The 13,344-nt window shown below is 31.0% G+C and overlaps 1 protein-coding gene across 1 annotated transcript; it reads left to right on the forward strand.

The window, feature by feature from the left end:
* The first annotated feature begins 5,606 nt into the window (after window positions 1–5,606).
* LOC112024254 (cysteine-rich receptor-like protein kinase 2) lies at window positions 5,607–9,341 on the forward strand. Its single transcript, XM_024056896.2, has 7 exons — window positions 5,607–6,598; window positions 6,724–6,837; window positions 7,088–7,227; window positions 7,323–7,533; window positions 7,846–8,080; window positions 8,372–8,522; window positions 8,654–9,341. Exons 1-7 carry the CDS (start codon window positions 5,833–5,835, stop codon window positions 8,993–8,995), a joined length of 1,959 nt encoding a protein of 652 aa, XP_023912664.2. The 5' UTR covers window positions 5,607–5,832; the 3' UTR covers window positions 8,996–9,341.
* The last annotated feature ends 4,003 nt before the right edge of the window (window positions 9,342–13,344 follow it).

Genomic DNA, 13,344 nt, shown 5'->3' on the forward strand with positions numbered 1-13,344 from the left:
TGCGCAGCTGTCATTAGTAGTGTAGCTAGAAAATTTATCTAGGGGAGCCAAGTTGAATAAATATATATATATATATATAATTCAAAGAACGGTTTGGCTTAATTCTAGTACTTTTTTAATTGAAATTTCCTTTTGTTTTAGGCCTCGTTTGGGAGGAGAGAATGGAATGGAATGGAAAGAAATGAAAAGAATCATTTTAAAATATTATTCTATTCTTTTGTTTGGGAGTTTTAATGGAGGGAATGGAAAGTTGTGATAAGGGATTACCCTTGCGCAGCTGTCATTAGTAGTGTAGCTAGAAAATTTATCTAGGGTAGCCAAGCTGAATAAATAAATAAATATATATATATATATATAATTGGAAGAACGGTTTGTTTAATTCCAGTATTTTTTTAACTGAAATCTCGTTTTGTTTTAGACCTCATTTGGGTGGAAAGAATGGAATGAAATGGAAATAAATGAAAAGAATCATTTTAGAATATTCTTCTATTCTCTTGTTTGGGAGTTTTAATGGAGGGAATAAAAAGCTTATTCCCTTGTTTGGGAGTTTAAGTGGGAGGGAATTGAATGAGTAGGAGGGAATACTCATTCCTCTCTATTCCCTTAAAACCTCAAATTTTTATTCTCCTCAAAATTGAGAGGAATGGAAGGGAATGAAATTAGATTTAATGATTTTTTTACTAAAAATCCCAAAATACCCCTATATATTCTACTTTTTATTTTAAAATAGGGGTCTAATAGTAATATTGTTATAAAATGATTTTATTCCATTCCCTTCATGTTGCTTCCAAACAAGATTACTTACATTCCATTCATTTTCATTCATTTCAATTCCTTTATTTTAAAACATCCAATCAAGGTTACTTAATTTTATTACATTCCATTCTTTTCTATTCATTTCCCTTACTTAAATACATTCCATTCCATTACATTCATTTTCATTCCCTTATGATCATTCCATTCCATTCTCTTATGAACTCTCAAACGGAGCCTTATTTTAAAACATCCAATCAAGGTTACTTAATTCCATTTCATTCCTTTCTTTTCCATTCCTTTCCCTTACTTAAATACATTCCATTCATTTCCTTTCTTTTTCCTTATTATGATCATTCTATTTCATTTCATTCCATTCTCTTATGAACTCCCAAACAGAGCCTTAATGAGAAACTGTCACGTCTCACTAATTAAATAAAATGTGGAAATTAAAACACATTACTACTTGTCATTGTATATTTAAAACAAAATAACATGTTCAATTAAAAAAGTACTAGAGGTAAGCTAAACCCTTCAAGAATAACCTACACGCATAAAATATGTATGTAACATTATTTTACAAATGTTATTTTACTTATATATTTCTATGATATGCTATTATGGTATAAGATTAATTAGAGGAAAGAAGCAATGCATTAATAATATATAAATGTTTCTTTTTTTATAAAATACATTAAATACACTTTGAATTAATGAGTTATTTATGGTATAAGAGTAATTAGGAGGAAACAAAAAATGATGCATTAGTCAGCTAAATAAATGTGTTACATGATTTTAGTAAAAATCTAGGGGGTCATTATTTAAATTTATATCTAAAGTTACAATTTTTATTAAAACCTAAAATACATGAGGGAGGAGAGATTTTTGAAAAATCAATGGCCCCCTTAGCCCCACCCACCCTCCTTTGCCCTTGATTGTCATTATGCTAAAGCAGTAGTCATCCCATTTTTTGTGTTATACCAACTATAACTTGTCATGTATTTATTTGACTTTTTTTATAAATTGACCAAAGTTTAAAATGAAAGAAATCAAAAATCAAACACATTGCAAACCCTTTTTTAAAATTTTTTTTTTATTATTTTTATAGAGCTTCAACCTATGACGTCTGTTTCTGTGATTTTTGCTCTTTTATTATCAGTCCATCAGACCAAGACACCAATCTGTTTTTGGTGTAGGCAATGATTGAACCTCATATCTTTTATTTAATCTTATATCTGTTTCTGTGATTTGTGCTCTTTTATCATTAGACCAATATACCAATCGGCTTTTGGTGTAGGCAGTAATTGAATCTCATATCTCTTATTCAACCATGACATTGATAGAATATAAAGTAAAAAAAAAGTGAGATAGAGAATTTGTATTAACTATTAAATTCAATTGACAACTGCAATGCTATTTAAGACCATCAGAATTCAGAACCGTTGAAGTTAATATCGTTTGGTTGAAGCAACTTTTAAGATTGTTTATTATTGGTACAAGGTTGAAGGTTTAGAATAATACTAAGAGTCTAAGATGCAATGTGAGTCTCAGCAACCTCTACAAAAACAAAAACAAAAAAAAAAACAAAACAAAACAAAAAAAGGATGAAGCACCAACTTGCTGTAATTATGAGTATATAATGACATAAGTGTGGCATGATTTTAGCCACAATTGTCGTAATTAGCTATTAAAAATAAATTGGAAAGACAATCGTAAGCTATCATGTGAAAATTGGAATTCAAAGTCATCTTAATTTATTTAAAGAAAAAAATAATTCTGGAAAGGGAGATGCTGCCCCCGCCACCTGGACAAGGGGATTTAAATGTGACGATCCTGCCTCCATGTGATGTAACCATAACAGATTAACAATCCTTCTATTTTCTAAGGATCTAATAATATTATTTTTTTATATAATATTTGAAATGAGATTGAGACCTAGTCTTTTTTTTTTTTTTTGAGTAAATAAATGACCTAGTCTATGTTATATTGTTATTTATTTATTGAAGGGTGAAACATAATTTTGTATAATGCACATTAACTGATTTTAATTCACAAACTTTTTAATTGTTATCGCTGACACCCTAACGTTTATACTAGAACAAATTAAGGTTTTTGTAGAAGATTGTAATTTATTTATACAAAATATGTAGAGTAAATTGCATTTATTGTCCTCAAATATGGTGTTTGTTCGATTTTAGTACCTCAAAATTTTTTTAAATGTAACAATTTAATCCCTCGGTCTATGTTTTTGTTTTATGTGATTAATGAAATCTTTTTTTTTTTTTTTTTGATACACCCTATAATCAAGGACCAAATCAAACCAAACCGTATTTAATGAGAGAGAAAAGAGGAGGGGGGGGGGCACCCAATATAGAAGTCATTTAAACATGTTACTCATTAATGTTTTAGTGTTTAATATCTCTGTAGTAGTTTTATATTTTGGACAAGTATTTTATTATTCTTATAGAATAAAATACATGATATTTATTTTTACGGACAAAGAATATATAAAATTAGTTTTATCCATTTAGATATATTAAGGAAGACCCGAATGATTATTGGGTACTCTATTAAGAAATAAATGGCTCACAAAGTACTCACATGAAGAGCATACTAGTTATAATACATTATGATTAAGGGTATTACCGCTATGAGCCATGTATTGAATTCTTTATTTGATTTAGAGCATTGCACAATTAGATGAAGTATTACCTTTTAATTAATTTGAGTATTGTGTTGGCCAAGTGAAAAAAAATGTAAAATATGTTTTCATTAGGAGACATAGGGGTTTTTTTTTTAATTTAATGATTAATAAAGAAAAAAAAAAGTGAGGGTATTCAAATCATAATTTTTCTTTTTCCATTAGAACATAATATTATCATATCTCTTTCTATTTCACTGAATCATTATGTGGTATTGTGGGTTCCAGTTAGCTAAACTGGTAAAGTCTTTGATTGTTGAATAAGAGATTTGGGGTTCAATCCCCGCCTACACCAAAATTTGATTAGTGTCTTGGTCTAATGATAATGAGCTATCATCAGAACTGGATGTCTTAAGTTGAAACTCTCTTAAAAAAAAAAAAAAACATTACGTGGTACTCTTTACCATATTATAAACATAAAATATGAAATAAAAATGCTTTGAGTAATTCTTAGATACTCTTGGAGTATGAAAAATGGTGTTACATTCTCTCACATTCATAGTGGAGTCTACTTATTAAATTCACGATGGGATCCACCACGAATGTGAGTGGAGAGAGCACAATTTCTTTGTACTATAATGTACCTAAGAATTTTCCAAAATACTTTTATACCTATCAAAAATACAATAATAGATGTGGTTTTATTCCATATCAATTCTTTTTGAAAAAAAAAAATTTAAAGACAAATAACAAACATTCTTAACACCATTTTTATCTAACAATCAGACTTGAAAATCCAATTACATAATAAGGATGCCTATAAAAATTAAGAATTATAATAATATTAAGAGGTAAGCATCACTCATCATCAGTATAAAAATAAGGATCCAAGTTTAAAAAGGGTAACGTTGGAATTTGAATATATGCCCAAACAAATTAGAATTTAAGTAACACTTTGGCATCGCTATAAGCAGTAGAGTTGTATTGTTCCAAAAAAAAAAAAAAAAGCAGTAGAGTTGTAACGTAAGAACTTAATTTAGTAGTAAAGTTTTGAAAACCTATTTAGTATTTGGCCAATTACAATGAAGAGCATTCTAAAGTTATGGATTTAACAAGATTTTTTTTTCTTTTTTTGGTTTGAGAAGAGTGGATTTAACAAGATGAACAATGAATTAAAGAGTTTTCTTTTTCCATACTGTTGGAATTTTCAGCAATCAGCCTAATGATTTGTTGTCTTGTGGCCTTATGGGGTCTTGTGACATCGATGCTTGATAGCCTAGTCAGCACGTGCAAGTCTACCAATGCACTGCGAAGCCCCTTATGCTCACCCACAGCATGTATTGGCACGATCATTAGATAAAGACTTTGATGTGCCTCTTCCTAACACCTTAAGATTTTGGTAGTGATTAGTATCATGGTCGTCCCACAAACACCATTTTTTTAATGTTTATTAAAGAGTGATCTTATGCACTCGTTAAGGAATCTTTAAGAGAGTCTTACCTGCTAGGGAAGTAGCAAATACTTTTTGTTATTATATTTAGCTTGTCTCTAGTTTTTATGGACACTCACCTCTCCTAACAAGTAAACTATTTACTTTCACCTCCCCTGAATAGTTGAAAAAAGGTTTTGAAAATCCTAGGGAAAAAAAACTTCAAAAAAAAAAAAAAAAAAAAACCAAAATTCCAATTAATGGGATGAGGATGGCAATTTAGGTAAAGAGTAAAGATAGGACACTAAAGATTTTTAAAAACTTTTTTTAGTCATCTAAGAGAGGTTAGTGTAAATAGTTTGCATTTTAATAGAAGTGAGTGACTTTATTTCAAACCAGATGGGATGGAGAGGTGATTGTAATAACGAAAATCTCAAGGGAGATAAGTACAATTTTCCCAAAAAAGTAATTTTAACAATCTCGTGAGATTGAAACATTTTTTTCAAAGTATGTGTGAATTTCACATGTGTGGATCTTATCTACCATGAGATTATAGTTACCAGGAAGTCAAAATACTAGGGGTGTGCATGGGTGGGGTTGAGGGGTTATTTCAATCAAACTAATATGGTTGAACTAAAAAAAAAAAAAAACCCCGAGCATTAAAACAATAACAAGCAACAATATTACAAGTTCCGTTGCCATCTTCCTAAAATTCTAAGCATATATAGCACCATATACAAATTATTAAACCTACATGACTAATCATGACTTTGTTGAANCAAGCATTTAAATACATTATAATGAGGATTATAAATGGTTTCTTGTTTGAATTGTCATCTGTAATTGTCATTCTTTATTCTCAACAAATTTTCTTACCTGTTCTCTTCTTCTTTATAGGTATCCAACAACTTTGTATTTCTTCTTGCCACAGATAGTACTGAAACTCATTGTTCAACAGCCTTACAATTAATATCAGATACAGAAATACAAGTACTAATTCATACCAAAAATGAAGAAAGAATTCCCGTTTGTCCCTTCCCTATATCTTATCTTCCTTGTTACCAAGACTTTATTAATCCTAGAAACAGCAATGGGAGATCCAAGATCTCAAATAGTAAAAATAACATGTGGCAACCAACAGGAGCACAATGTCCAAGTTTTTGTTCATAATTCTGTTGCTACAATGAAAAACATCAGCAACCAAATGGGAGTTTCAGGTTTTGGATTAGCAGTTTCAGGTTCAGGCCCTGATACTATCTATGGCCTTGCCCAGTGCTATGGGGATCTCTCTTTATCTGATTGTGTATTATGCTATGCTGAGATTAGCACAGTTCTTCCCCAGTGCTTTCTTTTCACTTCAGGTCGTATTTACCTCGATGGTTGCTTCATGAGGTCGGCCAATTATAGCTTCTTTCAGGAGTATACTGGACCTGGTGACAGGGCCATATGTGGGAGTACAACTAGGAAGAACTCAACGTATGAAGAATCAGTTAGACAGGCTGTGAGCAGTGCAGTTCTGGCAGCACCAAACCAAAATGGCTATGCAACAGCTCGGGAGACTGTACCTGGGGCAGTGAATGAGGCAGTTTATGTGCTGGCTAATTGTTGGAGGACTTTAAATGCAAACTCCTGCAAAGCATGTTTAGAGAATGCATCTGCTTCAATATTGGAATGCTTGCCTTGGTCGGAGGGGCGAGCATTGAACACTGGCTGCTTCATGAGGTACTCAGACAAAGATTTCCTCAACAAGAAATCGGGAAATGGAAATTCAAAAGGTAAATGAACTAGGAGTTGGTCAAACGCGTATCATTATGTTTGGTGACCCAACTTGTAGGTTTAGGGACCTTTATATGATAGTAAATTTGACCTGATTATGAGTTTCGATTGATGATTTTTGCAGGTACAAACATAGTGATAGCAGTTTCAGTTGCCAGTTCGGTGGTTCTGCTGGTAGTTGGAGTAGCAATTGGATTTTATATCTGGAAGCACAGATATATACAAAAGAAACGAAAAGGTAAAAAGCTTTTTCTGGAAAGATGTGGCAGTCATGGTGCAATATATAATCTCAATATTATATCAAACCAAAGTTGTAGGAATCTAGATACTTGTACTTCACAAAGCCTCCAAATGTGTTAAATATACTTTTAAAAAGAAGGAAAAAAATTTTGGCAGCTCAATCTGCTATATAATGCATGATTGATTGCCCCCTTTGATTACAAATTGCTACCCTAGTTCCTCATTACTATTCAATTCTGGCTCCCTAGGTTCAAATGATACAGAAAGGCTGGTGAAAACACTTAATGACAGTAGCCTGAACTTCAAGTATTCCACACTTGAGAAGGCTACAGGATCTTTTGACGATGCCAACAAACTTGGGCAAGGAGGATTTGGAACAGTTTATAAGGTAGTTTTTCTTCTTTCTCATGCCCTCATAAATTTCCCTAACCAAATCCACTGTATCAAATTTTGTCAGAGATTTATCAGTTTTCTGTGTCACAGGGAGTTTTGCCTGATGGAAGGGAGATTGCTGTCAAGAGGCTTTTCTTTAACAATAGGCATAGAGCAGGGGATTTCTACAATGAAGTTAACATTATAAGCAGCGTGGAACACAAAAATCTGGTCAGGTTATTAGGATGCAGTTGTTCTGGACCTGAAAGCCTACTTGTCTATGAATTCCTGCCTAACAAAAGCCTTGATCGATTCGTCTTTGGTAATTATTGAAGTTTTACATTCATGTGTGAAAAATGAGTAGCTAAGATTCTAGAAAAATTGGTTGGGAATGCGTGGTCTGATGGTTTGGAGTAGACATTAGCATGCACACTTGTCCTTGGATTAATGGTGAATACATATGAAAAAGATGAAGAAGATGGGTCTTAGCAATAAGGCACCATAAAAAGTAAAAATCCATAGCTATGGGCTACTACTTATAGTCATGTCTCATTAAGTTACTAGTCAGATAAAAGATGATAACACATACTAACAATTTGTTTACTCTATTGTTTTTTTTTTTTTTAAATGACAGATGCAAACAGAGGTAAAGCACTGAACTGGGAGAAAAGATATGAGATTATTGTGGGGACAGCAGAAGGTTTGGTGTACCTTCATGAGAACTCCAAGAACAGAATCATTCATAGAGATATAAAAGCTAGTAACATCTTGTTGGACTCAAGACTTTGTGCTAAAATTGCCGATTTTGGGTTAGCTAGATCTTTCGAAGAAGATCAGAGTCACATCAGCACTGCCATTGCCGGAACGCTGTAAGTATCACATTTCTTTATTGATTGTTTGAATCATTGAAGGGTTTTAAATATCAAATTTCTGTAAATCCACATCTTGAAAATTTTGTAACTAATATTAAAGCCCAATATAAGAACATGTGATTGAACATGACCACTCTATGGAGGATCCATAGCTAACACTAAAAAATTTGTGACTATGATTTGGTTGTTGTTGTTGTATAAGAACAAATATTAGTGATAAGAGATAATAATTTTAGAAGTTTAAATTCCCGTGTTCAGAACAATACTAATTTATTTATGTCTATATAGAGGATATATGGCTCCAGAATACCTAGCCCATGGTCAGTTAACAGAAAAGGCCGATGTCTACAGCTTTGGAGTGCTTTTGTTAGAGATTGTTACGGGAAGACTGAACAACAGGAGCAAAACCTCAGAATACACTGACAGCCTAATCACAATTGTAAGCTTTAAAACTTCATCTTCTAAAAATAATTCTCTTATACTCCAATTTTTCTGACAAGAAAGATTAATTAACTGAGCTCTTCTATCCTTTTCTCACCTGTAATATGTTTTCTTTTTTGGACAAAACAGACATGGAAGCATTTTCGATCAGGGACAGTTGAACAATTATATGATCCAAATCTAATGTTGTATAATCATTACAACGTAAATGTTAAGAATGAGATTTTAAGAGTGCTGCATATCGGACTTCTGTGCACCCAAGAGATTCAGTCATTACGACCAACAATGTCAAAGGCACTACAAATGTTAACAAATAAGGATTATGAACTCCCTGCACCTACAAATCCTCCTTTTATAGATGAAAGAACGATGGAACTGACTGACATTTGTGAAGACCCATGTTACCCTCTTAGAGCAGGATATCCTACTTCGATTGCTACTATCTCCGAAATTTCTTTCTATCCTAGGTGACCATGTTCGTACAGTCTCTTGGCAGTTTCTTTGTGTCCCAGTCACCATAAGAGGAGGGACAAAGGATGGTTTCTCAAAAAACCAGTGCTCGCATGATGTCTTTTTAAATGAAAGAAACCACAGATCTCAAGTTGCAACCTCGCCTCGGCTTCTTGTTGGCATTTGGCAGCCAACTAATGATGGTGCACACGAAGTAACTCCTAATAAGTCAATCACCTCTACGGCTCTACCTTATGAAGGTAGAGGTGATTGATTTATTGTAAATTTTGGTTCTTTCTGTACATCATTGCTTGTGTAACGTAGGATGTGCCTTTTAAATCGTACAAGTGTCATAAATGTAGTATCTTCATTTAAATGAAAGCCTGATGAATCAGCCGAACTTCCGAAGAATATATATGAGCAGAATAGGATTGGTTTTGTTTAACATAATTTTCCATTTTAGCACCCACAAGAAAACACAAAATACGAAAAGTTGAGAACTTCATGTCCACAATTTGAGAACAAATCTGATATACATCTATATCTATATATTAAGCGTAGCATTTAATGTTACTACGCTCACGAGCCATTTTAGCAGCTATGTCATTTCTATCAATATTTTTTTTTTTTTTTTTTTTTTGTATTTGTCCAATAATTTTAAAATGGTTTTTATCAATTTTAAAATCTATAAATTATTAAAAGCTGAATTGTAGTATTTAATGTTGCTGCGCTTAAATTGAGCAACATCAGCAGTCATGCCATTTCCATCGTCTTTTTTTTATTTGTCAAACAATTATAAAATAGATTTTATCAATTTTAAAATACTAATTTATATCTATATATTACTAAAAGCTAAAGCGTAACATTTAATATTGCTACACTCACGTAGAGCCACGTTAACAACCATGTCATTTCCATCGTCTTTTTTGTATTTGTCCAATAATTTTAAAATAGTTTTTATCAATTTTAAAATTTATATCTATATATTATTAAAAATTGAAGCGTAGTATTTAATATTGTTACGCTTACATTAAGCCATGTCAACAGTTATGCCATTTCCATAATCTTTTTTGTATTTGTCCAACAATTATAAAATAGTTTTATCAATTTTAAAATATTCCTATTAATAAATTATTAATGCTACACTCACGTAGAGCCACGTCAATAGCCATGTCATTTTCATCATCTTTTTAGCATTTGTCCAACAATTTTAAAATTGTTCTTTATCAATCTATAGTTATATATTATTAAAAGCTGAAGAGTAGGATTTAATGTTGCAATGCTTACGTTAAGCCGCGTCAGTAGCCATGTCATTTTCATAATCTTTTTTGTATTTGTCCAACAATTTTAAAATAGTTTTTATCAATTTTAAAATCTATATATTACTAAAAACTGAAATATAGCATTTAATGTTGTTATGCTTATGTTGAGCCACGGTAATAGTCATGCCATTTCCATCATCTTTTTTGTATTTGTCCAACAATTTTAAAATAATTTTTTATCAATTCTAAAATACTAATAAATATATAATAAATCTCAACCCTATCTCCACCATAAATCCCACTTCTTATTAATTTAATTCCACAATAAAGCTCAAACCAAAAGTCTTTTCAACCTAAACCCTTTGTGAAACCCTTTGTTTTCACAGTTACAAACTTTCTATTTTTCCTATTAATAAATTATTAATGCTACACTTACATTGAGCCACGTCAGCAACCATGTCATTTCCATCAATTTTTTTTTTTTTTTTTGTATTTGTCCAACAATTTTAAAATATTTTTTATCAAATTTAAAATATTCCTATTAATAAATTATTAATGCTACGTTTATGTTGAACCACGTCAGTAGCCGTATCATTTTCATCATCTTTATCAGTTTTTTTTGGTGGTATTTGTCCAACAATTTTAAAATAATTCTTTATCAATCTATATCTATATCTATATATCACTAAAAACTGAAGCGTAGCATTTAATGTTGCTACGCTAACGTTGAGCAACGTCAGCAGCCATGTCATTTTCATCATCTTTTTTTGTATTTGTCCAACAATTTTAAAATAATTTTTATCAATTTTAAAATCTATATATTACTAAAAGTTAAAGCTTAGCATTTAATGTTACTACGCTAACGTTGAGCCACGTCAACAACCATGTCATTTTCATAATCTTTTTTGTATTTGTCCAGCAATTTTAAAATAGTTTTTATCAATTTTAAAATCTATATATTACTAAAAGCTGAAGCATAGCATTTAATGTTGTTATGCTTACATTGAGCCTCGTCAGCAACCATGCTATTTCCATAATCTTTTTTTGTATTTTTCCAACAATTTTAAAATAATTTTTATCAATTTTAAAATACTAATAAATATATAATAAATCCCAACCCTATCTACACCATCAAACCCACTTCTTATTAATTTAATTCCACCATAAAGCTTAAACCCAAAGCCTTTTCAACCTAATGTTGCTACGCTTATGATGAGCCACGTTAGCAATCATGCCATTTCCATCATCTTTTTCGTATTTGTCCAACAATTTTAAAATAGTTTTTATCAATTTTAAAATACTAATAAATATATAATAAATCCCAACCCTATCTCCACCATAAATCCCACTTCTTATTAATTTAATTCCACAGTAAAACTCAAACCCAAAGTCTTTTCAACCTAAACCCTTTGTGAAACCCTTTGTTTTCACGGTTACAAACTTTCTATTTTTCCTATTAATAAATTCTTAATGCTACACTTACATTGAGCCACGTCAGCAACCATGTCATTTCTATCATTTTTTTTTTTGTATTTGTCCAACAATTTTAAAATATTCCTATTAATAAATTATTAATGCTACGTTTATGTTGAACCACGTCAGCAGCCATATCATTTTCATTATCTTTTTTATATTTGTCCAGCAATTTTAAAATAACTCTTTATCAATCTATATCTATATCTATATATTATTAAAAGCTGAAGCATAGCATTTAATGTTGCTACACTAACGTTGAGCCACGTCAGCAATCATGTTATTTCCATTATCTTTTTTTTTTTTTTGTATTTGTCTAACAATTTTAAAATAGTTTTTATCAATTTTAAAATCTATATTATTACTAAAAGTTAAAGCGTAGCATTTAATGTTACTACGTTAACGTTGAGTCATGTCAGCAACCATGTCATTTCCATAATCTTTTTTGTATTTGTCCAGCAATTTTAAAATAGTTTTTATCAATTTTAAAATCTATATATTACTAAAAGTTGAAGCGTAGCATTTAATGTTGCTATGCTTACATTGAGCCTCGTCAGCAGCCATGCCATTTTCATAATCTTTTTTTGTATTTTTCCAACAATTTTAAAATAGTTTTTATCAATTTTAAAATACTAATAAATATATAATAAATCCCAACCCTATCTCCACCATAAAACACACTTCTTATTAATTTAATTCCACCATAAAGTTTATACCCAAAGTCTTTTCAACCTAAACCCTTTGTGAAATCCTTTGTTTTCACGGTTAGAAACTTTTTGTTTTTCCTATTAATAAATTATTAATGCTACGCTTATGTTGAGCCACGTTAGCGGCCATGTCATATCCATAATCTTTTTTGTATTTGTCCAACAATTTTAAAATAGTTTTTTTTATCAATTTTAAAATACTAATAAATATAAAATAAATCTCTGCCCTATCTCCACCATAAAGTCCACTTCTTATTAATTTAATATCACCATAAAGCACAAACCCAAAGTCTTTTCAACCTAAACCCTTTGTGAAACCCTATATTTTCATGGTTACAAACTTTCTATTTTTCCTATTAATAAATTATTTCAATTTTTTTTGTGACTTTCAACCTATGACATCCGTTTTTGATAATAGCTCTTTATCATCAAACCAAGACACCAATTGGTTTTTGGTGTAGGCAAGGATTAAACCCAGATCTCTTATTATACTATTAAAAGTTTTACCAGTTGAGCTAACTGAAACCCACAATTATTTCAAAATTGTTAATAAATTATTCATATATCGATACAACTTATGCAGGGTTTGTGTTTGGAGGGCTCTCTTTTGGTTTCTTCTTGCAATATTCAATGCTTGCATTGTCATCTTGCAGGTGAACTTTTGTCATACTGATTGTTGTTCTCTTTATTCAAGAGCCTTTCAAGTTAACACCAATCAAGAAAATGAATCAACTTGGAGTCATATTTACTTCTCACCTTCTCTACACTGCTTTAAAGAACAAAAAAGCAAGGTTGTGGCTATATGGCACAAGATTGTGAAGATAAAGTCACGGCCATTTATTGAATAGGTTCCATGTTCAATCTAAAATTTACTATTCTGTTATGCAAAAGATATAGAACTATTCAGTTGCTCTACAACTGTTATTTT

Source organism: Quercus suber, unplaced genomic scaffold (assembly GCF_002906115.3).
Source record: "Quercus suber isolate HL8 unplaced genomic scaffold, Cork oak 2.0 scaffold_404, whole genome shotgun sequence".
Lineage (NCBI taxonomy): Eukaryota > Viridiplantae > Streptophyta > Magnoliopsida > Fagales > Fagaceae > Quercus > Quercus suber.

What these genes read in the sequence shown, in the direction of transcription:
- LOC112024254 (XM_024056896.2), top strand. Translation starts at nt 5,833, where the DNA reads ATGAAGAAAGAATTCCCGTTTGTCCCTTCCCTATATCTTATCTTCCTT. An exon ending in GGGAAATGGAAATTCAAAAG is followed by an intron (nt 6,599 to 6,723) that starts GTAAATGAACTA and finishes TGATTTTTGCAG; the next exon opens with GTACAAACATAGTGATAGCA. An exon ending in ACTGCCATTGCCGGAACGCT is followed by an intron (nt 8,081 to 8,371) that starts GTAAGTATCACA and finishes ATGTCTATATAG; the next exon opens with AGGATATATGGCTCCAGAAT.